This window comes from Phodopus roborovskii, unplaced genomic scaffold (assembly GCF_943737965.1).
Source record: "Phodopus roborovskii unplaced genomic scaffold, PHOROB, whole genome shotgun sequence".
Taxonomy (NCBI): Eukaryota; Metazoa; Chordata; class Mammalia; order Rodentia; family Cricetidae; genus Phodopus; species Phodopus roborovskii.
Genome location: NW_026126460.1, coordinates 7,431,043 through 7,458,906, shown reverse-complemented (window position 1 = coordinate 7,458,906; position 27,864 = coordinate 7,431,043). Strand labels below are relative to the sequence as shown.

Sequence of the window (27,864 nt, the reverse complement as noted above, 5' to 3'; positions counted from 1 at the left end):
TTAAGACTTCAATAAAGCTCATATGCTTAAAAATTAGCCCTTTGGCCCTGGCAGTTCAGAGTTGTTTTTGGACCTAGACCTTTTATGTTTTTCTTCAGATCTCAGGTTCTATTTCTCTAAAACTCAAGTGTTTGGTCACCATAAATTCATTTACTCGAAAATTGACAATCTTCCATCCCAAACCTCAAACCTGAGACCTGTCCCCCTCCGTGGTACTTCAAAGACACGTGCAAATGCAGAGAATTCAATCTGCCCAACAAGTATAACACTGTAGGGAGAAATCTATTACAGAGCAACACTATCTGCAAAGCGAGAGAAGAGGTGGTGCATATGACAAAGGCAAAAAACAGAAAACATAAAAGAAAAATGGGGGGGGGGCACCACAGGATTAAAAAGATGACAAGCAGGGAATGGTGGTGTACACCTTTGATCTCAGTATTTGGGAGGCAGAGGTTAGTAGGTCTGAGTTCCAGACCAGCTAGGGCTGCATAAGAGCCCTCCTCATAAGCAAACAAAAGAAAATAAAACCCCTTGCTTTTAAATGCCTCCTTCTCCCTTCAGATCAACTCAACTGACTGCCATGTGCCTTTCTTCTGTACTTACAATACTGGTTAAAAAAAAAAAAAAAAAGTAACGTCAACAGGCATGACAAGGCAGAGAAAAATAAAGGTACAAAAAAATAAAGCAAACTGAAAAACAAAACCCAACCAACCAATAAGTCTACACCCCAAACAACTGAGGTTTTTACTGACTTAGAAGCTACAATTTACTAGTGCCCAGGAAGTTAATCTTTGGATGGCTAAATTACCAAAATGTATCAGTCTTTCCAACCAAAAACTGATGGATTCACATAGTTGTTCACATTTATGTGATTAGCCTAAACTATCCTCATTTAATATTAAGTACAGCCTACGTTAAGATGCCCAAACATTCTGAGGTAACTAATACCTGGCAGGAAATGCACTGCTAGTACCTGGAGGTTTTGAGGGAACAACTGGGCCAGTGGTGGAATTAGCCTTCCAAGCGGGGGTCACTCTTGCAGGCTTTAAAAACTTGTGTGTTGTATGTAGCAGCACAGGTTAGTGTGTGACAGTATTAAAACAATGCTTCACCAACACTGATGGAATTCACTTCCAAAGAGCTGCTCTAAGGAAAATTAAGATTTTATTACCACACACCTAGAAATTAAATATTGTTATAGGACACTGGCAATGGTTATCAGATGAACCCAAATCCAAAACTGTTTAAATTTTCCAAAGGTACCTGTTATTTAATCTCAAACCTCTTGTTTATTTCTCCCAGTGTGTAGAATGTTGGATAAGAAACTGGAAAAATCTGTAGGCAACAAATCTCAGTGCCAACTGCCATCAAGAAAATGTCAGTTCTCAGGGTTCTTGGGCTACGGATTGCTACTCAGTGGATTACACTCCTGGCAAACTACTAACCCTGACCACATCCACAAGACAACACCACCACGAAAGCAGAGGAGGAAATCCATGCACAGCCATTTCAGGGTCTCTTGGGGCTATGATACAGTGATGAGTAAAGGGACAATGACACCCGGCGAAGGAGGGCAACCACGTGACACAGTTCACAGAAAACCAGAGAGCGTGGCACTCCTAGCTAACAACCCACACTTCGGTTTCTTTTGGCTCACTGACTGTTAAAGCACCTGTCTTTGTTCAGAGTGTCACTTTTCTGACCACACACTGAGATGTGAGCAGGATAGTGCAGAAAACACAAGTTTTACAAATACTTCACCCAAAGCACAAATTCTGACATCAAAAACATAAATCACAGAATGTACGAATATTGCTTTTTATCATTTTATATATACTGGTTCAATGCATTTACCTATTAATTCTTATTTGGGAGAAGAACACAGTCATGAGATTGACATTGCTGGGGAAATGTCAACAATCCCTTTGGTCCCAGAGCTGAAAACAGCTCAGAAAAGCAACACCTAGAAAAGGGAAAGAAGAAAGAGAGGCCACCAAAGAATCTTTTGAACATCCTGTTTGCTACTTCAGAAAATGTAACATTGGTATTATAAAATAGTCATTTTCATATAAAAGATGGTTTTCTTGCAGCATCAATCACATCTCCCTTCAGAAATCATGTTTGCAGGGAATAGGTTTTATGTTTTGTTTTGTTTTAAACAAGTCTAATTTGAAAACAAATGAAAATGTGATTTTTTTTCCTCCAAAAGTAAAGAGACCTCCCATGTTTCTGCCAGTGCTTCAAGGACAAGTAGGTGAGCACTGTTTGTGGCCTTCATGCGCAGGGCTGAGCACTCACAGGGGATGCATTCTTCCAGTAGCCTTGCTGCCACACATCACTGGAAAGCCAAAGCACTTCACAGCCAACTGGGAGGGCACAAAGCCATCACGCGATCTGTAGGGGTTCTCAGTTCCCAGGAGCCAGCACAGGAGCAGGGGCCTATCCTTCAGCTTCCTCGATTGGTTCTGGCGGTGCATGGAGGGAGGCAGATGGCAGGACTGTACTGGTTCCTCGGGACACCCTGTCTTGCTCTGTGTTTGCAGACAGGGAGGCCATGGAGATGGGCTGAAGCAGAGTGGTTGCCATGCCAGTGGCGACTGTCAGGCTGTGCCCAGAGCCCTTGAGGGTGAGATCTGGCGTGGGAAGAAGTGGCTTGAGGATGCTCACGAGGCAAAAAGCAGAGCCACTTTTAGGAATGAAATTCACCTTGTTTTTGTCGGGACAGTAAAAGGCTGGAATTTCATGAAGTTGTTTTGGCCTAGACACAAAACAGACAACCCACTACTGTAAGTCACTGAAGACTGAAAATAATATCATTTTTTAAATACAGATACATTGAAAAAAATAGATAAATAAGATACAGATTTCCTGAAGCAAAAGAAAACCCACATGCATAGAGACAAATATGTTTTCCAACATGATTTTTCCAAGACTCTGAAGAGAGATAAGATGACAGAGAGACTGACCATATAAAGAGTTTGGTTTTGTTTTTGCTAAATTACATCCCTAAAGGACACCTTGATTAGCAAAGGTTTTCAAGTATTCTTTTATGCTTATTTTGGTGGGATTTTGTTATTGTTGTTGTTACTTTTTGTTTTGTTTGAGAAAATCTTGGTAACCCTGGCTGTCCTGGAACTCACTCTATAGACCACGCTGACCTCGAACTCACAAAGATCCACCTGCCTCTGCTTCCTGAGTGCTGGGATTAAAGCATGCACTTCCATATCAACTTTTTCAAGGATAATTTAAAATGTCTCAAGCATTCTTCTGTTAAGATTTTTCAAGAAATGTAAGGTACACGTGAAATCAAAAAAACAGGAAGCTTGTGGGTAGCTTTAGTTTTTTGTGATGTTGGGGATGGAACCACCCAGCAGTCTTTAACTACTGTGCTATAGCTCAGTCTTCAAAGGTTTTTTTTTTTTTTTTCTTTTTATTTGTAATATGCATTGGTTGACATGTGTTTGACATGCATGAATTGTCATGTGGGTGCTGGGAATTGAACCTATGTCCTCTGGAAGAACAGCCAGTGCACTTACTCTCATGCTCTTGTTATGTATTTATGTGTCCTGCCTGAATGTATGCCTGTACACTGGAGGAGGGCACCAGGTCTCATTACAGATGGTTGTGAACTGCCATGTGTTTGCTGAGATTTGAACTCCCAGGACCCCTGGAAGAGCAGTCAGTGCTCTTAACCAGTGAGCTATCCCTCCAGCCTATCTTCAAAGTTTTTTGTCAAAGCAAAATTCTTCCTGTTGCCAGGTCCTCCAAAAATTATCCCCGTCCAAAAAAAAAAAAGAAAAAAAAAAAATTTTTTTTTTTTGGTCTTAAGGGTTGTCCATGAAAATTTTAAAACTGCAAAAATTAAGTTGTTAAAATAACATGGAAATAACACAAAACTGAAATAAAATCAAGGTGAGAGAACCCATGTAAGACAACTTTGATGGGAAAGACCCTGTTAACAGACGATAAAAACATTGTTCTCAGCTGACAAGATCACGAAGGTGATTGCTGCCAAGCCTGACAACTTGAGTTCAATCCCTGGAATCCAAATGATGGACATAAACCAATCCCCTTGAATTGTCCTCTAATCTCTGCACACTCGCCTATGCACTTGTACTGCTACACAAGCACACATAATCAATCACTAAATGGTTTTTAAAGTCGTGTTCTCATCTATCCCAAGGACAACTGAGTTCATTAAAGAAGGCAGTATGCCAAGCTACAGAGACTCCAAGAGCAAGGTCCAAATTCTCTACAAGATTGGAGACTGAAGAGTTCTTGGAGGGGACTCTGTAGACAAAACCATTTGAATATAATTACTCTCCTTTGCAATGTGACATTATTTATGGGCCTACTGACTGAAAAACTATACCTAGCATGGGTGACCAGCAGGACAGTTTGACAAAAATGGCAACTATGGTTTGTAAAGGTTTAGAGGCAATATAAAGAGAGCTAATCTGTAATGGGAGTTGAGAGTCTGAAAAAAGAAGGACGGCTTCTTCAAATCTGTGAGTCAGACATTAAAGGAGTAATAACAGACTTAGTGATTGGCTTCTAACAACATGGGTATCCCCAACAATGCTGTGCAGACTCCACTGACTGACATGGACACCTCTACAAAGACAGTCTGCCAGTACAGCCAAAGAGCAAAAGAAAGAACAGGATTTAAATCAATGGAAACAATGGGTCTAACACTACAAATGTCACAATGTTTCTGGGTGTTTTATGAGAACACCACACACTCAATTTTTACCTAGAACATCACTTGTAATAAAGTCAATGCTACATTTCTACAATAAAACAATGCTTAAGTTTCCTTTGAAGGTAGGTTTATTAGAGATGATATACTTTTATGCCTCCATCAAAATAAAGCTTTTTTTTTTTTTTTTTTGAGAGGGGCAAGATCTCTTAGACTGCCCTTGAACTCACTATGTACCTAAAGATGACCTTGAACTTCTGAATGCTGGGACCACAGGTCACCAGGGCTTTACACCTGGAGGGCACTCTACTAACTGAGCTAGCACAATGGACTAGGCTTGTCACCAATCTTAAACTTGCCTGATGTTTTCTTATTTAAAATTATTTAAGAAAGGACAAGGGATGCTTGTGCTCTCTAGCTTAAAAGAAATAAATGGCTTAAGACACATAGTTCCTGCCAGGCAGCGGTGGCACACACCTTCAATCCCAGCACTCAGGAGGCAGAGGCAGGTGGATCTCTGTCAGTTCAAGGCCAGCCTGGTCTACAAAGCAAGTTACAGGACAGGTTCCAAAGCTACACAGAGAAACCCTGTTTCAAAAACAAACAAACAAAAGACACGTGGGTCCTAAGGATGAGGCTTTTGTTTGTAAAACACAAGGTCCTAAAAAAGGAGAAACTTGAAGGTGAAGAGACAGCACTGAGGTGGCAGGGAGGGAAAGACAGGATCAAGTCGCACTGTCTACCAGGATGGCATTGTCAAAGCATAAAGACAGGATCAAGTCGCACTGTCTACCAGGATGGCATTGTCAAAGCATAAAGACAGGATCAAGTCACACTGTCTACCAGGATGGCATTGTCAAAGAATAAAGATAGGATCAAGACACACTGTCTACCAGGATGGCATTGTCAAAGAATAATATTCATCTCATTTTTGTTGTTGTGTTTTGAGGCAGGGCTTTTCTGTGTAACATTTCTGGCTATTTTGGAACTCTCTCTGTAGAGTAGCCTGGCCTTGAGCTCACAAGAGATCCTCAGGATTTCTGGGATTAAAGGCATGACCCACCACACCAAGCAAAAAAAATATTCTTAAAAAGCAACAGCCCTCCACAAACAAAACAAAACACACCCAACTTCTGTAAAGTTCTAAATCTGAAAAATACATTTTAAGAAAATCACAGGAATTTAAAAACCATCATGGAAGTGACAATCAAAACTACATTAGATTCTATTTGACTCTAATTAGGAAGTTCATTCCCAAGAAAACAAATGAATGCTGGTCAAGAGGCCAGGCCACCCATGACTTTTACCCAGGGTTGGTGGGAAGGTAAATTAATGTAGCCACAAGGATCAGTGTGGAGGTCCCTCAGAGAGCTCAAAAGTACTACTCATGACCAGCATACTGTCTCTGGGTATTTACTTCCATGACTCTAAGCCAACATAACACAGAGAAATAACTCAATAGAAAGGCTTCAGCTTAGACTGATGAATGGATAAACGTAGTATACGTTATATAAAAAAGGATAGTGTAAGCGGGGCATGGTGGTGCACGCTTTTAATCCCAGAACTGGGGAGGCAGAAGGAGATGAAAAGAATAGTCCAGACCCTAGAAATGGGGAATAGGAGGTCAAATACCAAGAGCTGGTGATTTATAATTCTGAGTGAGGGTTGGAAGGCTGCCTAAGCCATTAAAATCACAGGCTGTTATAGAGGACACAGGCTCATCTCCTCAAACTCCAGTTCAATAAGGCCCAACCCTTTCCTTCTGGCCTCTGTGGGCACCTGGCACCCAAGGGGTGCTGACAAACCATTCATATGCATAACAAATAATAAATAAAAGTAAGTAGACTCCTTATGGGGAGACTGCTTATGTAGCATGTATGAAGGAAGCCCTGGTTTAATTCCCTCAATACCACAGACAAGATCTGCCACTTCTAAATTATCTTCTCACAGTAGTAGGACTGAGCCTACTGGCAGATAAAGTATTTGAAAATGTGAAATTACTGGGGACCAAAAGCAGGCAAAATCCAAGCGCTACACGGTCTTTGGAAAAGAGAACCACATCGGGAGAAATCTGTGCTTCACCTTAAGTGAATAGATGCTACACCTTCTATGTGAACCTGACTGAATATAGATACAAAAAGTCACAGAAGATACTCAGTCAAGCCTGAAAACCTCAGTTCAACCCTCAGGACCCACATGGTAGGAGAGAGCTCTCACCCCTCAAGTCATGTACACACAAAGGGTATGCACACACACAGACAGTGATCAAGGAAGATGCATGCTCTTACGACAGCTGAGACACTTGGAATAACTGGATGTTAGCATATATTGAGTATTGCTCTGTAGTATGATGATACATGGGTTATTGGGATTCTGGGGCTATTTTAAACAAACATTGCAGAATACTTACAATTGCATAATTTGAGTGGCAGATCTGTAATTATCCCACTGCTCTTTCATCTTGTCTGAAAATTCTAACTTAGACATGTGTTTGATGTGTAACTCCTTAGAGTCAATAAAGTCATATATAAAAGTGTGTTTATGTGGCGTACTTACGAGCACTCCTCAAAGACTTTGACCCTTTCACAGCCCTCTGGCGGTTCCCTTTTAAACATGTAACTGTTGTTAGGTTTTGGTGAGGTTGCATATTTTGGCAAAGGAGAGTTGTTTCCATTCTCTGTTAAAAAAAAAATTTACAATTATCAAAAACATTATTATAAAATGCATCTTGATACCAAATTAATATTCCTGAACTTCTGCACAGGAACTACTTGAGACAGGAGAGTGCTTTTCTCACTGACACCACCCTCTAACATGTACCGTATTCCTGACTTTCTACTTAGAATGGTCCTAGTATATGCCTGTATCACTCAACCCTTGGACTGCACACACACCTATCTGGTTGCCTTATTTATACTCTGAAAATATACTCAAACAATATCTATTTTCCCCAGCACTTGTTATTTGAAATGATTCTTCAATGGTTGCTTGTTATTAACTCTTGGCTTGCCCTGCAAATTTTCCAATCTCATCTTGATTTTCTTCTTGGGCTCTGCTTGAGGTCAAAGCTGAGCATACCAAATACCTCCTTCTGCCCACAGCTTCCATCACCTACAAGAAATAAATCCTACTGTTTCTAAAACTCTCCCCAAATTTTCCCTCCTATTTTCTGAACCCAGCCCAGTTTCCATTTTCAGAGGGAACATTTCATTACTGACACTTGTACTCAGCACTGACGTCCTAAGTTCATACTAGTCATTTACATTTCTTGGTATGTTATGTGAGTATTCTAAAATTTTCAATCTGTCAGCTGAACTATAAATCCCCTACTGGAAATAGTGGCATGACCTTGTTTCTTAATAAAAGAAATTCATAGGAGCCATCAATCATTCCTTTCTGAAAGTCAAAGGCGCCAAGAAACACAATTATTCCTAGGACAGATAAAACCAAAAGGATGGGAAATCAAAGGGCATATTTTAACAGCTATTATCTATCCAAAATAGATTCTAACATCCTCCCCGCCCCCTTTTTTGTTTTTCAAGACAGGGTTTCTCTGTGTAGTCTTGGTTGTCTTAGAACTCAATCTGTAGACCAGGCTGGCCTCAAATTCAGAGATCTGCCAGCCTCTGACTCCTGAGCACTGGGATTAAACATTTGCAAAACCACCATATAAGAAGTTTTTAAAAGTCTAATTAGCAACAGTCTACAACTGCAATTTAAAACTCAGCCTTTTTGCTTTCTTTTGTTTCTTGAGACACGGCCTCATATAGTTCAGACTGGCCTTGAACTCACTATATAGCCAAAGATGACCTTGAACAGCCCTTCTCTTAGACCTCCCAAGTGCTGGGATTACAGGTATATGCCATTACAGCTTGCTTTAAAACTCAGCTTCTGAAACTATAGATTGTGACCCCATATGGTGTCCCATAATTGAATGTGGGGTTACATAAAAGCTGGCAGGAATAAAAGGTTTCTTACAGCAGTACAACCTCAAACACATAGGAACCCTGGTGTCCCCAGTGTCCTTGACCCTGCTGCACAGCACGCCTTCACTGCAGCCTGGGCTTGGGGCAAAGCATACGTACTCTGCACTGCACACGCCATCATACCACATAAACCCAGGCTTCAAACACCCTGAAGCTCAGAATCAAGGTTGTAAGTTATGAACTAGTGTTTTTACTGTGGAAAAGAAAGATGCTTATAAATGTTTTCTTACAATTCCTCAGGATGTGGTATCCAAGTGTCTATCTTTAAGTGTTGTGTTTAAGTGTTTGGTTTTTTATTTTTATTTTATTTATGCATTTATTTTGGTTTTTCAAGACAGGGTTTCTCTGTATTGCTTTGGAACCCATCCTGGAACTCACTCTGTAGACCAGGCTGGCCTCAAACTCACAGAGATCCGCCTGCCTCTGGTCCCTAGTACTGCGGTTAAAGGCATGTGCTACCACTGCCCAGCTAAGTGTTTTGTTTTAAAAACTGATGTTTGTGCCTCTGAATTCAGTTTCACTTAAAACAAACAAACAAACAAACAACTAACTAAATGACACTGGTTGCAGATTAGGACAGAACTTAATTGGTTTCTGAAATGGCCACACACTACTTCTACTATTGTGTACAATGCACTTGCAAAGCAGTCTTCTCAGCATTGACAATCATCCATTCAGAAAGCCAATTAACTCAAAAGTGCTGGAGATGCTCTATATCATCGTGGACAGAAAAAAACCTAGCAAGATTGAATTCTTGCACACATGTGTGGAATGTGAATGTAAATATTAATAGAGGTGCTTTGGATCCAAACTTGGGTCTTCATGTTTGCATACTAAGAGCTCTACCAACTGAGCCACCCCACGATTTAACTGTTTTTATCTTAAACTGTGGGTATGCGGTGCATGTGCTCATGCCCGAGCAAATGCACGTGGAGGCCAGTGGGTGTCAAATGTCTTCCACTCTCTCCAGCCCTATGGCTGGAAGATACAAACAGAACTGTTTAAAAATACATTTATGATTTATTATCCATTAATGTTTAATTTGATGTTTTATATACCAATATACCCAGGGTCTTAAAATTATCTCAGGGAAAAGGTCCTAAGTAGAGAAGATCTAAGGAGCCCTTGCTCAAAATTCTGCTGTTGCCAGATGCAAACGCTGAGGTGATGGCAGCTAGTGAAGATGACATGCAGAAGGTTCCAGAGCCACACAATTTACAGAGTAACTGTCACAACACTGCTTTCAAGTACATACAAGAACTATAATTATTATGCTAACACAATATACTGCTCTGATATAGGCAGATCAAAAATAATCCATTTCTTTTCTTTTTTGTTTTGGTTTCTCTGTGTAGTCCAGAAGTTGGAAATCGACTGCTTCTACCTCCCAAATGCTGAGATAAATGGTGGGCTACCACCACCTGGCTCCTATTTCTTTTAAAAGGTAAGATCTTTGTCTCTATTTTTTTTTTTTTTTTTTAAGATTTTGTACTTAATATTCAAATTGCTTCTGATTTAAGGTTAATTTTACTGTATAAATACCTCCAAACTTTGCAGAACGTTTAAGTTTTCACACAAATGTGTTGCCCACTTGTTTGTATGTGTCCCTACATGCAGGAAAGTCCCCTGCAACTAGAGTTATCGGGGGATTGAACAACCTGATTGGGTACTGGGAACTGAATCATGGTCCCTCCAAGAGCCAGTGCTCTTAGCCAGTGATAACCTTCCAGCCTCAGTTCCTTCCAACCTTTAAATATTTGTTTTGAACATTCATTTGGCTTTGAGATAAAGCAAATTTATAAGTATTCTAAAAAGCACTAAACTGAAACTTCACATGCCAACTAGTCAAATGTTCAAGAACAAAGTACTTTCCAGAAAAATAACTATTCAGTCCAGCAGTTCTCAACCTATGGTTGAGACACTGGTAGACCTCCATCTCTAAAAATATTTACATTACAATTTGTAACAGTAGCAAAATTACAGTTATGAAGTAGCAGTGAAAATAATTTATGGTTGGGGGTCACCAAAACATGAGGAACTGTATTAAAGGGTCGCAGTGTTAGGAAGGTTGAGGACCACTGGGCTAGTCTAATAAGGAAGCCATATTCACCATAAGTGCTGCAAAAGAAAAGTAGGAACAAAAGTCTTAATTAACATCCCAGCACTGCAGCAAAGCTGCATGCTCTGAACTGCTGCTCTGACCCCATTCCTCTGACGTGTGTGCCCATAGAGAATGAGCAGAGTATATGATAAAACAAGAGGTATTCCATTACCACCTACCGATGCAACTCTACCCCCATTATACCTTTATCCCTGGGGTCAACAAGCAAGTCATCAGCTGAACAGGGACTCTCCTCGCTGCCCTCATTGGAGATGGTGAGGAAGGACGTGGGGGACACAGACTGAGAGCGGCTGCTGTTGTTGCTGCTCTTGTCTGCCCCGCCAGGGGTCTGTGTGTCAATGCTGCGGGTGCTGCTGCTCCTCTGAGCGAGGGGCGGAGGTGCACGATGACCATCAGGAATGTCTTGTGGCTGTTACAAAATTTAAAAAATACACATTTACACTACTGAGTTTGAAATTTACCAGCATGCATCCAATGTCAACATTCCTCTGTGGTAAGAAACTCACAATCAAATTCTAAGCCACAAATGTGCCACAAATCAGTATGCCTAGTACTTGGGAGGCCACAACAGGAGGGTTCTGACTCTCAGGGTAGCCAGACTACATAGCAAATCAACATTTCAAAAACAAGCAAGCAAGCAACCACCCTTCTATTACTTCGGTTTTCTCATTAGTGGCTTCCATGTCTAACCTGCCACCTCAGTGAGAGCTGTCATTTGTGACATCATTTGTTTTCTCATGGCATAAAACACAAGAGGTCAATGTTTACTGCACTGAATGATATCATGCACTGTTACTTCTAAAATTACTAAAAAATAATTATCAAGGTAAAGGTGAAATCCAGGTGTGCCGCAAGATTCCTAGGAGAGGCAAAGGTAAAAGTAAGAATTAGTGACATTAGGTGGGCCCTTGGTTCCTGTGCCCTCCTGCCCATTCCCCATCAAAAGTCCCCCTCCCCAAGAAACCTTCCTAATGAGTGAAAAGTTAATCACAGCAATTCTAATTATAGAGTGAGATCAAGGAGACACTTAGGAAAGCTCGTGTGGCTCACTTAGCAGGCAAACCAGTCCCCCTAAAATTTTGGTTTACTTTGCTCTAATTAGTGAAGGAAAGTATATCCATCTCACAGAATGGAGGATAGCAAGAGTTCTGTATTTTCAAACCTAAACCAAGCTTTTATCTTTTTGTTTGAGATAGGATTTCAGTTATATAAACCAGCTGGAGACCACATAGGTGGGAGACCTCAACTGGGACTACAAGGAACCCACCACACCCAGCTGTCTTCACCTTCAAGGGAAAATTTTAGCCATTTGTGAAGTATAGCTGGTTTTGTTTTATTCTTTGGGGCCCACCACCCAACTCCCAAATAAATACTTGGAGAGACTTATTTTTACTTATGAACATCCGGCCTTAGCTTGGCTTATTTCTAGACAGCTTTTCTAACTTTAATTATACCTTTTCTCTTTAACTATGTTTTGCCTCTAGGCTTTTCACCGTTCTTTATACCTTTCTTTCCTTCCTACTCCACAGCTTGCTGGATGGCTGGCGCCTGACGTCCTCCTCTCTTCCTCGCACTCTTCTCCAAGTCCAGATCTCTCCCATTTATTCTCTCTGCCTGCCAGCCCTGCCTGTTCCCCTCTCTTGCCTAGCTATTGACTGTTTAGTTATTACATCAATCAGGTGTTTTAGACAGGCAAAGTAACACAGCTTCACAGAGTTCAACAAATGAAACATAAAAAGAATGCACTAGATCTTAACAGAGAAGTATTTCTTCAAACTAGTTCCCTTCTAAGATAAATACACTGTGATGCATTTAAGTTTAAATAGCAATTTTTCTGTGTAAAATGACTAAGTAGATAATTTGTAAGTGCACTCCATGAAAACGCACCTACCAACTCAAACCAGATAATCATGACAATTACAGAGCAGGTAGGCCAAATAGTCATGACAAACATGGGGCAGGAAGGTTCCTCCTTAAAAACAATTTGCTCACCCTCCATAAAACTGTAACTCACACTCATTACATGGAGTTATAGCTAATGAAAAGGACACTGTCCATGTGGTATTTTCTACAAATAAAAGAAAAACCGTTTCTGTTAGAACTGAACCTAAGTTAGGCAAAGAAATTAAAATTCTTTAATTACTTTCATGGTCATAGTTTTTTACTTTTTATGAATGTTAAATTGTCATTCTCTCAAGAAACTTAAATACAGACAATAAAATGACAGCTGTCTTGGTGGGCGCTCTGGAGCTCACACAGCAAGGCCTCTTTGAGGATGAAGACAAGTACTTACAACAAGCTGCTCTTCCTTCTCCCCAGTTTCCTTAATTATGATCTCGATCTCCTGGTTCAGTCCTTCCACGCTGTTCCGGAACCGAGAGCCTGTTGACTTAGTGATGGGGACGACGGGAACAAGTGTGCTCTTTGGAGCAGGGGCCTTAAGCAAAGGTGAAGAAGGATGAAGAGTTTTCAAGGTGCTATAACTCAAAATCAAGTCCAAAAGACACACGCAGACCTCAAGAACTTGAAGGCAAACAGATCTGCACCTTGGGATATATGAGATGTATTTAAAGCTCAAACCCCGGACAATCAGACAGATTCAGAAATTTATCTACTCCTGTGATAGACTAGAAGGGTCATTATGGTAACAGCAAATATTCCAAGAATATGAACCTCAGAAATGCTTTCATAGAACCAGTGAGGTGGCTGAGCGTGTAAAGGTGCCTGCCACCAAGCCTGACAATGGAGTTCCACATCCAGGAGTCACACAGTAGAACGCCTTCTAAAGTCTGTATATAACAATAGGAGTACATAACTGCAAATAACTTTACTGTAACATTTATTCATTTACACCTCTACTGTGATGGTTTAAAATGTTCAGCTCAGGAAATAAAAAATAAAATTCAAACCAGGTGTCGGTGGCGTATGCCTTTAATCCCAGCAATCGGGAGGCAGAGGCAGGTGGATCTCTGTGCGTTCGAGGCCAGCCTAGTCTACAGAACTAGTTCCAGGATAGGTTCCAAAAACCACAGAGAAACCCTGCCTCAAAGAACCAGGAAAAAAAAAAAAAAAAAAAAATGAGGGAGGAGGAAGAAATCAGAGTGAGTGAGTGAGTTCCACAACAGCCAGAGCTACACAGAGAAATCCTGTCTCTAAAAACAAACAAATAAAACTTTTCCCCCTGGAAATTCACCTCTAATTTCCTCTTACTAGAGTGTTTTCATTGTCACAGTGCTACTTTTTAAAACTCAGTAACAGATTAAATAATTACAGTATGTTACCTGACCCTCTAACAAGATGGTCAAAATAAAACACAAAGCAGGTTTATGGGAGTACCTGCCAGAGTTACTGGCAATGCTGTGTCAGAATTTCGCTGTTCTGTCTGACAGGGATCCAGGACTGAATCATTCTCATCCAACTGGGAGAGGTGGCCAAAGAGACAAACACTAATAGGCTTCCAGTCATTTACCTCCAGTTCCCGTCAATGAACATCTTCTTTCTTTTTTAAGAATGTTTATTTTATGTGCATTGGTGTTTTTGCTTGCATGTATATCTGTGTTAGAGGGTGTTAGATCCTCTGGGACTAGAGTCACAGACAGCTGCCATTTGCCATGTGGGTGATGGGAACTGAACTTTGGACCTCTGGAAGAACAGCCAGAACTCTTAACCATGGAGCCATCTCTCCAGCCCCCTCAATGGATAATCTTATTGTCTGACACAAATTTAGTTCTGTTCTTTTAGTTCTGTTAATCTTTAACATAAACAAACAAGATAAAACAGTAAATACAGTACAAGAATCCTTAGGAAACAGAAAATTGTGAGAAAGAAGCCAAAAGAAATCTACTTTGAATTAGTTCCTGGCTGTTGTTAGTGTAGAGCTCTCTGAGGTGGGGCTCAGCACCCCTACCTTCTAGGCAGGCACCTTACTTCATCTGTAAGGAAGGGCTCGGCACCCTAATTCATGGTTCAGAAGTGCAATGTACCTGCCCTGTATTCTGTCCATAACGGACACATTGTTTCTTAACTAGCTTTCCTATTTTTAATCTCTCCATGTACATATCCTACTATGTCTCTAAACCTCTCATATTATTTACTTACATTTAATTTATTTCTTAAAAATATTTTATTTATTTCTATTTTAAGTGTATTTCTGTTTGCATTTATGTCTGTGCATCACATGCAGTCAGTGCCCATACAGACCACTAGAGGGCGTGAGATTGCCAGCAACTGAATCCAGATACTCTGGAAGAGCAGTAGTGCTCTAACCACTGAACTATGTCTCTAGATCCCCATTTTTTAAAATTTCTAATCCCTTTAAAGTTCTACTTCCTCTTCTAATCTCAACATCTACTACCAAAGGAAAGTGTGAAGTCTCTCTTAAATTTTACTTTTTTAATGTGTGACTATGAATCATGTGCATGCAAACCCACCAGCCTCCAGGAGATGCACAGGTCCCCTGGGACTGTAGTCAGCCTGTTGTAAGGCACCATGTGGGTGCTGGGAACCAAACGCGGGTCCTCTGCAAGAGCAGCTGGCGCCCTTAACCACTGAGGTGTCTCTCCAGCTCTCAAATATCCTATGTTTAGACAACAGGGTGGGTTTGGGTTGTTGCTTGTGTTGGGTTGGTTTTTGGGGGGTGGGGTGGGGACAACAATTGAGGCATTAAGCTATGTAACTTAGGTCTAAAGTTCATGATCCTCCTGCCTCAACACTTTGAGTACTAAGATTTGAGGTCTATGTCACTGCATCGTTCCATAATGGAAGAGTTGTGGGTGACATTCTCTCAGTCACTGACAAGAACAGAATCTACAGCAGGCAAGTTGCTTCTTAAATAAACGTTTAGGGGATGTATGTATTTCCTTAACATCAATTCCTGGAATATGGAGTACAATAAATAGAAAAAACTTTTGGGCTTTGATTCCTAATGTCAAATAGAATAGCAAATTATTTCCATCTGCCATTGTGGTGGCTTAAGAACTGTCCCATAGGCTCATTGATTTGAATAGTTGGGTCACTAGGGAGTGGAACAGAGGTGTGGCCATGTTGGAGGAAGTGTCACTGGGAGTGGGATTAGAGATTTCCCAAAGGCCAGCATCTCTCTTTCTGCTGCCTACTTACCCAGAAGGACTCTCGCTACCTCTCCAGCACCATGTCGACTGCACACCACCATGCTCCCCGACATGATGCCAGTGACTTAAAAAACCTCTGAAACTACAAGCAAGCCCCAAGTACATGCTTTCCTTCGTAAGAGCTGCCACAATCATGGTTTCTCCTCACAGCAACAGAACACTGACTAAAAGAGAAGTTGGCGCCAGGGGATATTGCTGTGATGATAGCCCAAGCATGGTTCATGTTGGCAGAATGTAGACTTTGAATTAGGAAAGCAGTTGAACACTTTAAGCTGGGCTTGAAATTCATACTAGTAGAGGCATGAAAAGACAGTGTCACTGACAGCAATGCAGATTATGGCAGCTCAGCTCAAGAGGATTCACAGGAGAGTATTAATAAGCGGCTTAGAGACTGTTCTTATGATATTTTGGTGAAGAATGTGTCTGCTTTCTGCCCTTGCCCAAAAAAAATCTACCCGAGGAATTGCAGTGAAGATTTTAAAACAACCTAGTACTGACTCTTGTCATGTGGTTATTAGTGGTAAGTATTATGCTGATCTATATATAATGAATAGGAGCAAGCTGACCAAGAAAAAAAAGAATCACAAAATGTACAGTTTGAAGAGAAAAGGAGCCTTAGGAAGTATAGTATAAATCCAGTGATCAGGGAGAGATTAAAGAAAAGCCCGATGCTAATGGAAAAAGGGAGTGGTGAACTCAGGGTAGGGCCCCACCCAGCTAAGCTTCCAACTCCTGGAAAGGAATTAAAGGAAAGCTTAAGCAGTGAAGGAAACCATCCACAACAAAAAGCTGGTGAAGATATAATTGAATGAGGGGGCCATGTTCCAGTCCCAGCAGGCAGCAGAACTTGGCAGCTTCAGCCACCCACATGGTTCTGGCTTTAAAGGATACATGAACAGGATATAGACTCTCCCTTCGTGGCTAAGGAAAGCTGCTAAGGCGAGGCATGTGTCAGGGGTATTCTGCAAGAAGGCCCGGGAGGACATTTCATGAAGCTTTGAGAGTAAAGCCTGGACTGCCTGCCAGGGTTGTGGGACTCCTGGTGAGGACAGCTGCAGACAGGCTGTGGCACAAAGCTGAAAGGAGCTGCAGATCTGAACAGAGTGCTGGCATCCACGTGCATGGAGATGCAGGTTTTGAAGTTTGCTGTTGGTTTTTTACCTTACTTACTTACTTACAATTTTTCAAGGTTTCTATGTGTAACTGCCCAGGATGTCCTCAAACTCAGAGATCTGCCTGCCTCTGCCTAGCTAGTGCTCAATTTTGGACTTCAAAAGTGTTGAGACTATAGGGGTCAGGGAGTGGAATGTGGTTGTTTAAAGGAGAATGACCACCCACAGGCTCCTAGTTCTGAATATTTGGTCACCAGGGAATAGCATTATTTGAAAGTACTTGAAAGGATCAAGAGTTATGGCTTGATGGCTTGATCAAGAGTTGTTGGAGGGAGTGTGTCACTGGGCACAGGCTTTGAGGTTTTCAAGGGTCCAAGCCAAGCCCAGTGGCTTTCTCTCTTCATGTATGAAATCTATCTTCTTTCAAACTCTAAAACTAGATTTCCTTTCTCTTAGCCTTTGATAGTTACATAGATGAAGAAAGTGTCAGTTGCTTCCCCCACCCCAAGACAGGGTTTCTCTGTGGACCAGGCTGGTCTGGAACTCACAGAAATCTGCCTGACTCTGCCTCCTGAGTGCCAGAATTAATCTAAAGGCGGTACCACCACTGCCTGGCTTCAACTGCTTAATTTATGTATTGTTGAGCATAAGTGAAGGTGACTTGATTACAACCAGTTATTTGTCTGTTCTGAGGATAGCAGGGGCTACAGTCTTTTTAAAAAAAAAAAATGGTTACTTGAAGCCTTCTCACAGTTTGCATATGCTCTATATATCCCATACCATACAGTCAGAAGGTACCTGTATTCTCATTACTCAGTATGCTTAGGTATCAACTGTCTTTTTTCCTTTGTCTTTCACCCTTTTGTTCTTTATGTTCAAAAGTTTCTACCAGTCTTGTGCAATATGCTGTGAATATTGTTTCTTGTTTTATTTCATAAAACAATTAAGCTTATTAGGTTTCTCTCATACTGACCCTGGCTCTCCACCCCCAACCCCAGACAGACAGGGACAGGGTTTCTCTGTGTACTCCTCCAGGCTGTCCTGGAACACTCCCGCTGCAGATCAGGCTTGCCTCAAACTCAAAGATCCATCTGCCTCTGACTCCCAAGTGCTGGGATTAAAGGCATAAACCACCTCCACCATCTCATGGCTCTGATCCTGGGTTTTTAGTCCCAGAAATTCTTCCCCTGTGCTAAAGCTAAAGACTTTACCCAATATTTTCTTCTACATAAATAGTTCCATTGTTTACATGCAGATGCCCAATCATTTAGGGCCTTTGTTCTATATGAAGTCAAATTGTATCTTCTCCAAGTGGGGCCACTAACTATTCTCATGCTAGCTGTCCCCTTGCTAGCTGCTCACAAGTTTGCTTCTTATCAGTAATGAGATAGTTTGCCAACAGTGTTTTAAGTACTTGAATTAGCTTGAGTTTTTCCCTAAGCTATTTCAGTAGGTAATGTCTATTCGTGCATGGTTACACATTTTTTGCTTTTTGAGACAGGGTCTCTGTATCCCTGGCTGATCTGGAACTCAGTATGTAGGACAGGCTGTCCTTAAACTCAAAAGGATATTGCTGGGATTAAAGATGTATGCCACCAGCCTGGCTGATCATTGCAATTTAATTTTTAAGCTTTAAAGTAACTCTGATTCCTGGTAGGCCTACATATCCCATTAAATTTCTGATTCAGTTTTTCTGGTTATATGCAACTACTGCTTTTCCCTATGGACTTTAGTAGCAAGCTTTCTAATGCCACAGTAACACTTGCTAATAACAGTATTTTTATTGACACTGTTATGCTTGAAAATTAAATTAGGGAATTCTATATAAACACATCTCTCAGGCCTGAGGAAGGTGTTAAAAGTTCTTCAAGTCTACATTGTCTTTCCAACACTACATGAAACTTTTCCTCAAGTATGTTTCACAAAGTTCTTATTCATGTGGTACAAACCTTTAATCTCTGTGAGTGACCCTGTCTCAATAATGAATGAACAAATAAAAAAATTAATATTTAAAAGTTCTTATTCATTAAGTTGTCATTGTTACTATGACTATAAACTAGGGTTTCTTCTAACTAGTAGTCAATGTTTACACATATAATGTGTGTTTATAATTAATATTATAGACTGCAACCTTACAAAAAACTTAACTGGGTTTATTGATTTTCTGAAATTTTCAAAGTATCCTAATTTATAATTGAGTCTTTTTTCTTTAAGATTTATTTATTTTTATTTTATGCAGTTAAGGGTTCTGCCTGAAAGTACACTACATGGGTGTCTACTGCCCCCAGAAGCCAGAAGAGGGTGATGGATTCTTGAAACTGGAGTTACCAATGGTTCTGAGGCACCTTGTGGGTGCTGAGAATTGAACGTGCATTCGAAAGAGCAGCCAATGAGTGCTCTTAACCACTGGGCAATCTCCCCAGCACCCTAAGTTTATTATCTCTTAATCTGAAAAATCATTTGTGGATGACACATTACTCATTATCTCAATGGTGCACAGAATTAAAATCTGGAAAATAACAGTAACAATAATTAATGAGGCATACACTATTTATAATATGACATGTTGCTCGGGGTTAAAGATATAGCTCAGCTGACAAAAGTACCCACCTAACATGTAAGAGGTTTGATTTACAGTATTTCCACACTTTCCCCAAATCAGCCTTTTGATAGACTCAACAACAGGACCAAAAACATTTAATACTGGGGGGGACAGACAATATAGATTATACATACAACCAACATACATACATATATACACATTCTTAATGTCTCTCATAGAGCCAAATTTTTTAAAATTCTGGTTTAATTGTCATGTTTTTCATTCACACAGGTTCTCTTTTATTAGTGTCCTGTCTAAAATACTTTGGGTTTTCTGTATGTGTGTGTATATACATATATGGATTGTTTCTTTGCTTTTTAATATAAAATATCAACTATTTCACACGTTATTATGTACCAAGTACACTCCTAAGCATTTTATTATTTATTTATTAATTATGTATTTATTTATTCCCATATATCCCAGGCTAGCCTCAAATATCTGGTCATCCTCCCTCAACCTTTCAAGTACCAGGAGTACAGGCACACATCACTATGCCCAGTTCTGCAGAGATGGAGACTAAACCCTGGGCCTGGTGCATGCTAGGCAAACTCTATACCTCCCGCCCCTGTTCTAAGCACTTTATGTACATTTTTTTGGTTTAATTTTACAACTATGAAACAGGCGATTTTAATGTCCCCACTTTATATTTAAAAAAAAAAAAGGAGGCTCTGAGTGGCTAACACACAATTACAGAACCAGGGCTGAATTTAATATTCCACCAAACATAACAACCCACCCACAAATACTGAAAACAGGTTTCTCTACATTATAAAATATCTGATTTTTCACTTTTTACCTTCTAAAAAAAAAAAAAAATTCCCCACATTCTTTTAAGTGCTCTGAAAGCCCTTCACTAACCTTAAATAATTCAGGGGGGAAACTTCCAAGATACCTTGAGCTGCTACCATCATCTTTCTCTTTCACAGAGTTTTCACTCTCACAGATAGTTACAGAAAGAAGAAAGAAATCTCTGTAGGGATAAGTCTGTTCTAACTTGAGTCTCAAAGTTTTCTTAAAAAACAAAAATATCTTAGACATAACACTAAAAGTGATCTCATGTGAATGAAAAACATGACACACTAAACTTGACCATAATTTTTTGTTGTTGGTTTGTTTATTTTATTTTATTTCAAGACAGGATTTCTCTGTATTGCTTGGAGACTGTCCTGGAACTAGCTCTGTAGACCAAGACCAGGCTGGCCTTGAACTCACAGAGATCCACCTGCCTCTGCCTCTGCCTCCCCAGTGCTGGGATTAAAAGCGTGTACCAACAATGCCCACTGACCAGAATGCTTTTGTTTTGTTTGTTTGTTTTAATGTTCTTGGCTCTGTGAGAGACATTAAATGAATGAATGGATGGATAGTTAAGTCAAAACTGGGAGAAAATATTTACAACTTACTTATCCTACAAAACTTCTATTCAGCCTATATAACAGTCTCTCAAAATTCAGTAGGAAGAATGAACCAACTTAAACAGGCACAAGACCTGGAAAAGCACTTCACTAAACATGACATTGATGGAAAAAAAAAAAAAAAAAAAAAAACACAAAAAGGGTAATGCACATAAATTTGAGATGTGCTTAAGAAGATGAGTATCACTAAGCTATGGTGAATCTAAAATAGAATCCCATTTGGTAACAAAAAGGAAGTGTTGATCCACGTAGCCCCTTAATCTATTTACCGAGTATTGCTGGATAAAGACATCTCAAAGGATACATTCTGTATCATTCCATTGATATGATATCCTCAAAAAGAGAAAACTAGAGGATGAACAACAGATCAGTGGGCAGGAAGGTATGACTAAAAGGACAGCATGAGGGAAATCTGCTCCAATATGGAAGGTAGGATGTGTCAACATTTACAGAAGTGGGGAGTAAATATTTAATCTAACACAAGTGAGGACCTGGGCTTCATACACACCAATCTCAACACTACTAAAATACGTAATTTGGAGCTGTTTAAATGAAAACAGGTGGTAAAGTGCTTGCCTAGCATGCATAAGGCCTGGGTTTGAGCTTTAGCTCAACAGAGGTAGGGGGAGAGAAAGAGGAAGGAAAGGGGGGAAGGGGAGAGAGGGAGAAAAAGGGAGAGAGCATGGAGGGAGGGGGAGAGAGAGAGATCAATTTAACCATACAGTAACTAGGGAAAAAAATTAAGGGAGAAAGCAAAAAGGACTATATTGGGTCATGCTTAAATGCACAATATTCTTACAGGACTGGGAAGTAGTTCAGTGGTAGAACATTTACCTAACATGCACAAGACCCTAGATTCAATTCCTGTGCAAGCATGGGGTGGGACAAAGAAAATTTAAGAACTACCACAAATGTTCTGTAGACCTGCAGCATCAAGTCAAACCAGCATTCTGTTTCAAGGGCTCCTTAGCCTTTCTGGTAAGATTTTAATGCTCATAGCTTTAACTTCCTCACTTGTCATAAGCTGCACAAGGCTGGCAAGCAGCACATGCTATCACTGTATGCCTTCTCTTCACTGCTTATATTCTCTTCTACCTGAATCTCCCTCCCCGGTCCTCACTTCCTTACACTTTAAAAATATTTTTATTTCTTTGTGTTTATATACCATATGTGACAGGTGCCTGTAGAGTGTCTTATCTCATGCTCATAACCACTGAGCCATCTCTGCAGTCTTGCCACTTTTCTATCTGTATCTGCAATGAGGCAGTATGAAGCTGGTCACTGGAGATGGCTATCTAAGGATAGCCTGTCACTGACACCTCGAGTCTTTTTGCCTATCCATCCTCACTGCCCTATATACGTCCCATCCTGTGTAAATTCCAAAGCAAGACCAAGCAAAAATGTGTGTGATTTTTGCCTTTGTTTTTAGATACAGTTTTACCCTTTTTTAAAAAATTATGTGTGTGGTGTACATAATATGTACAGGTGCCCCAGAGTCCAAAGATCTCAACTGAACTTCAGTCCTCTGGAAGAACAGCAAGCACTCTTAACCAACAAACATGCTTCCAGCCCCAAATAAAGGGTTTAAAAGCTCTCAAATATATACATTTCAGAAATAAGGCAGGAGAAAGACAAAGCTAATACTACTTTGCTTCTGATGGGCCATCGGAGGAAAGAAATCTTTCTGGAGGTAAAAGGAACAGAAACTGGACAGGAAACAGTAACCTAAAGAGAGAATAGAAACCTGCAATTCACTAGCCCAGAATAAATTCAGCATTTCATCATGCAGGTATCTTTCCAGTGACTGGGTTCCTCTCATGCATAAGGAGACGATAAAGTAATATAACAGATTGGGGTAAGAACAATCTCAAGACTTAGGATACAGACTATAAGCAAGAGTTCTAGCATCCACCCTCCTTCCCCTGCTGAAACCCTTCTACTCAGCAAGTCCCCATCCCTACATCCATGCCTTCTTTTGGGTTTGATCAAGCATTTATTTTGTTTTTTTGCCCAAGTATGAATGGCAGGTTATACACTAAAGCAAAAACAACTAATCAATGGCTACACCACTCAAGAAAATGCTACATCTTCCTCCCACAACCCTAACTGTCAATAGTGCCTCAGTGAGATTTGTGGGCCCCTCCACATTGCATAACGAAATGTCATGGGCTCAGACTAATGCAGGCTTTATGCCAATAACCAATATAGTGAGTTCAGAAGCCCAACATCTGTTATATCCAGAGAATATCTTTTAGGTAGACATCAACCATGATTCTTTATATTCTCTTCAAATCCTCTTCCAAAATGTTCTCTGGCCCTTAGAGAGTATAATAATAGTTGTCTTGGTTAAAACTGAACACTGTTAATCTTGGCACATTGGCAGTTCTGGTTCTGCATTAGCTGTGGCCCACTGACAGCAGAAGCTTCTCCAATGAATACTGGGCACAGCACTCATGTCCAATGGCAAATTGGTATTAGGTCCCTTTTTCTACATAACTTCTGAATGGACTTTCAGATAGATACACTTTTAATAATGTACTTCAGAGGCTAAAATTGGCTTCATCTTTTACTCATCTCTCATCATTACCTACTGGCATCCATCAGCCAGCAAAATGTGAAAACTCAGAATCTCACGTCAGAATGTCTTAGGTTAGAACTCATGCTTGCCTCATATGACCTCTTGGATCTCAATTTCCTAGTCTATAAAATGGGAGTTAATTAAAATTATAACATGAAGATTAAATGTCAATAATGGCATACCCTGTCATTTAGTAAGCAGTTCAACAGAGCTCAACTATTATCACCTTCTCATCAGATTCAAGTTTCTACATTACCTGAGGAAAATTATGATTCCTTACTCACATTACTTATTCTTTAAATAACTTCCCAACATGTATACTTGTCTTCTACTAAATTCATCATATATCCTAAGCCCATAATACCATTATAAAATGCATCTGAGAACATGAGCTTTATTTCCAACTTTAAAAAAAAAAAAAAAAAAAAGGTTCAGAGGAGAGGAGGGAGGGGGAACTGAGATTGGAATGTTAAAAAAAAAAATTTTTTTTTTAAAAATGTTCTTTGGTACAGCTAGGATGAAGTCACTATGCTAATAACTAATCTGTAAACACTTCCAGGCCTTCCTCTGTTTACCTCTCCTAATTTTTTGCTACTATCCTTACTATGGCCATGACTTTATCCACCTTTAGAAGATGGGCTAACTATACATATTTCAGGAATTAACCAAACAACAGTTTCTGAGAAGCCTTCTGAATGGCTCACCCCTGGCATAGTGCCCTCTTCCCATCAACATACTCATTGTACAGTATTATAATTAACTATTTACTTAACATCCCTTCAAGAATGAGATTTGGTGGGAATATGAGACTATTTCTTTATTGCCACTTTTCCTAATGAGTACTACAATGCCATCAGAGGGTAAGTATTTAATAAACTGTTCAAATGTACTTTTTTTCCCACTGAAGAAAGAAACTACCTAAGCAACACCATACCAATAACTTAATATGCCTATAGCCTGAGAGTTTCAATTAAACATCAATATGACATTCAAGATCACATGTCTGATTTGGGGTTGGCTAAGACACAAGACAAGTCAAACAGGTATTTTGTCAAGTATAAAGACTCAAGGAAGATACATTTTCTTTTAGGGGTGTGTGTGAGTGTGGTTTTTTGAGACAAGGTATCACTGTAATCCTGGGTGGTTTTAATTCCCTAGGTAGCCTGGCTAGCTTATCAACTCAGACATCCTGTTGCCAAGTACTGGAATTAAAAGTGTGCACCACCAAATTCATTCTTTTCCTTTTCAATTTGTGTGTGTGTGTGTGTGTGTGTGTGTGTGTGTGTGTACGTACAAGTACATGCATGTGAGTATAGACGCCTAGGAAAACTATAAGAATTGGGTTCCCCAGAGCTGGTTACAAGTTGGGTGTTCCTCTGCAAGAGCAGTATGCTTTCTTAAACCATACATCCCTCAATCATATTTTTAATTACAATCTTATACGTGGGGAAAAGCTACTAGAAACTAAAACCAAACTATAAACTTACAAAGCTCAAAATTATTTAAAAAAATATTTCTTTACTCATATTTTCTATTGTACACATATTTACACATATTTACAATCATGAGAATTTATCAACTCAAAATAGAAAGCTTTTCTCTATGAGTCTGGTAGACCAGCCTGGTCTACACAGTGAGTTCCAGGGCCAGCTGGGGCTATGTAAAGAGACGCTGTTTGGGGGAGGAAAAAAGGTTCCAAAGTAAACAAATAAAGACACTTTTTAAAAAATGTATAATTGGGTATGTCTCCTAGATGGTATAATGTTGTAAATCTGGGGGATAGAATGGCTGAAATCTGGGGGATGTTTGGAAGGAAGGCTGTGATTTAGGACCTAAACCATTGTTTCAAACATGATTTTGGACATCTTGCCCTAAAAAATTAAAACGTACCCACAAGAAATTTCTTTCCTTACCTGACTCTGGTTAATAGCTGCATGGTTGCCATGGAATGGAGACTGTCTTTCTTTATCTCGATGATGACGACTGCTATGTTTGCTTCTCTGCAATTGCTGTCGTAATTTTGCAATCTGAAAAGAGGAAAAACAGAACCAGAGTGTTTCCCACACTAAATAAACATATTCTTGCTTAATTAAGAACCCGTAAAATTCACCCTTAATACTCTGAAATTATAAACCATGTTACAAAATCTAATGATGCAAGTTTTATATATGTGTATATAATACACACATATATGTGTGTATTACATATATATAAAATCACATATGTATAGATTTCCTTTAAAGAGAAACAATTATATTCAATACTATCCTTAATCTTGAATCTTCTCAAGTACCAAACAGAATTTTCAGCATTTAAATTGTGGTTAGAAACAACTAATTCTCTTGTTGCCTTTACCATTAATTTTTTATTTAGATTACTTTACTGAGCTTCAAAATTTTTTTGTTTTTTCAGATAGAATTTTTCTGTGTAATAGCACTGGCTGTCCTGGAACTTGTTCTATAGACCAGGTTGGCCTCAAATTCATAGAGATCTGCCTGCCTTTGCCCCCTGACTTCTGGGACTAAAAGAATTCACCACCACCATATGATGAGCTTCAAAATTTTTACAAATACAAAAATTAAGTGATATTTACAAATCAAGCCAAGTGTGCTAGTTTTAATGAGAACTATCCTTTATAGGCTTACATGTTTGATCCCAGCAGATGGTGCTGTTTGAGAAGTAAGGGAACCTTTTGGAGGTGAGCCTTCTTGGAGGAAGTATATCACTGGGGGCAGGCTTTGAGCTTTTATAGGCTTGCTACACTTTCTGCTTTTTATGTTTTGATGAAATATGATCAGCCTGTTTCTTTGTTCAGATTCATCCATTCTCCCTCCCTATCTCCCCTCTCTTTTATTACAAGCATGAAGCAGAGAGCAAAGTGGGAATGACATGACTTTGAAGCCTTGTGCATTCTCCAGCAAGGCCACAGATCCTAAACCTAGTCTCCACCCCAAATCAGTGTCACCAACAGGAGACAAAGTATTCAAAGGCATGTGATTATGGGAGACACCTCTTTCAAACCTCCACACCAAGACTAGCCTTGATCCTCCTGCCTCCTCCTCCCACACGCAAGGATTCCATGTGTGTGCCACCATGCCTGGCTATAAAGTTTCAATGGCTATCTCATTATTATTCTTAGATTGCATTTTTCTCATTTATTTCTATTATGGGTGAAATGCAATGCCATTAATTACAGACACAGAAAACAATAACCAAAACACAGAGCCATCTATAATCAAGTTGTTTATGTTGAAGCTGGGCAGTGGTGGCATACACCTTATTCCCAGCACTTAGGAGGCAGAGCTGGGCAGTGGTGGCATATACCTTATTCCCAGCACTTAGGAGGCAGAGGCAGAGGCAGAGGCACAGGCAGGCGGATCTCTGTGAGTTCCAGGCCAGCCTGGTCTACAGAGTTCCACGACAGGCTCCAAAGCCACAGAGAAACCCTGTCTCATAAAACAAAACAAGGGGTAAGGAGGGAGGGAGCTTGGATCCCAATCTTATAAAAGTTACTAACTTATATATAGACTTCTAAAAAGTAATTAAAATGTGGATTAATAGTCACTTTATAAATGACCAAATTAATATGTTCGGAACATGCTTATAGTCATGCTGGGTACAAATGGAATTTATTTACAGAAATAAGCTTTGTTTAGCCTCCTATGTATGTTTTTTTTAGGGTTAGGCCGAAAGTAAATAACTAAAAACAAAGTTTACCTAAATCAAATGTCCCTCAAAAGTTTTCAGAGATCTGCTTAATATGGCATTTTAAATGTTTAATTAAAAAAAAAAAAAAAAAAAAAACCTTCCTATGATAAACAAGAGATGCCAGCTGCTAGCTGCTAACTGCAATAAGGTCTCCAAAGAAGACAATGGGTACAGACCTGGATTGTGGTGACACTTACCACTGGGAAAAATTGCCCTGTGCCTCACCTGCAGCCAAGGCACTGCACAAACTATGATTACTGTTGCACTGACTGCCCTACAATGTCTAGTAAAAGTGGAATCAATTGGCCAAAGTTCCTTCTCCACAGGAAAATCTCTTGACCTTCAAGTCTGGCAGCCTTAAGGCCTATGTTATCTGTCCTGTGTGTCAGTCAAAAACTGACTTCTTCCCCAACAATACTACTCTTGGGACCTACTGGGGTAATCATCCAGGTAGCCAGTAAGTCACTACAATTTTCTGTTTGTTTTTATGGAGACAGGGTTTCTCTATGAGCT

At 39.9% G+C, this 27,864-nt stretch overlaps 1 protein-coding gene across 1 annotated transcript in view; it reads right to left on the bottom strand.

Moving 5' to 3' along the window:
- Window positions 1–715: 715 nt before the first annotated feature.
- The window catches only part of Fam117b (family with sequence similarity 117 member B), a 74,187-nt gene continuing 47,038 nt past the window's right edge, over window positions 716–27,864 (bottom strand). The window contains exons 4-8 of the mRNA XM_051190288.1: window positions 25,557–25,670; window positions 13,101–13,244; window positions 10,991–11,216; window positions 7,256–7,376; window positions 716–2,758 (exon numbers count right to left, since the gene is read on the bottom strand). Coding sequence (XP_051046245.1) covers window positions 2,440–2,758; window positions 7,256–7,376; window positions 10,991–11,216; window positions 13,101–13,244; window positions 25,557–25,670 — 924 coding nt within the window. The 3' untranslated portion in view covers window positions 716–2,439. The remainder of the gene's footprint in view (window positions 2,759–7,255; window positions 7,377–10,990; window positions 11,217–13,100; window positions 13,245–25,556; window positions 25,671–27,864) is intronic.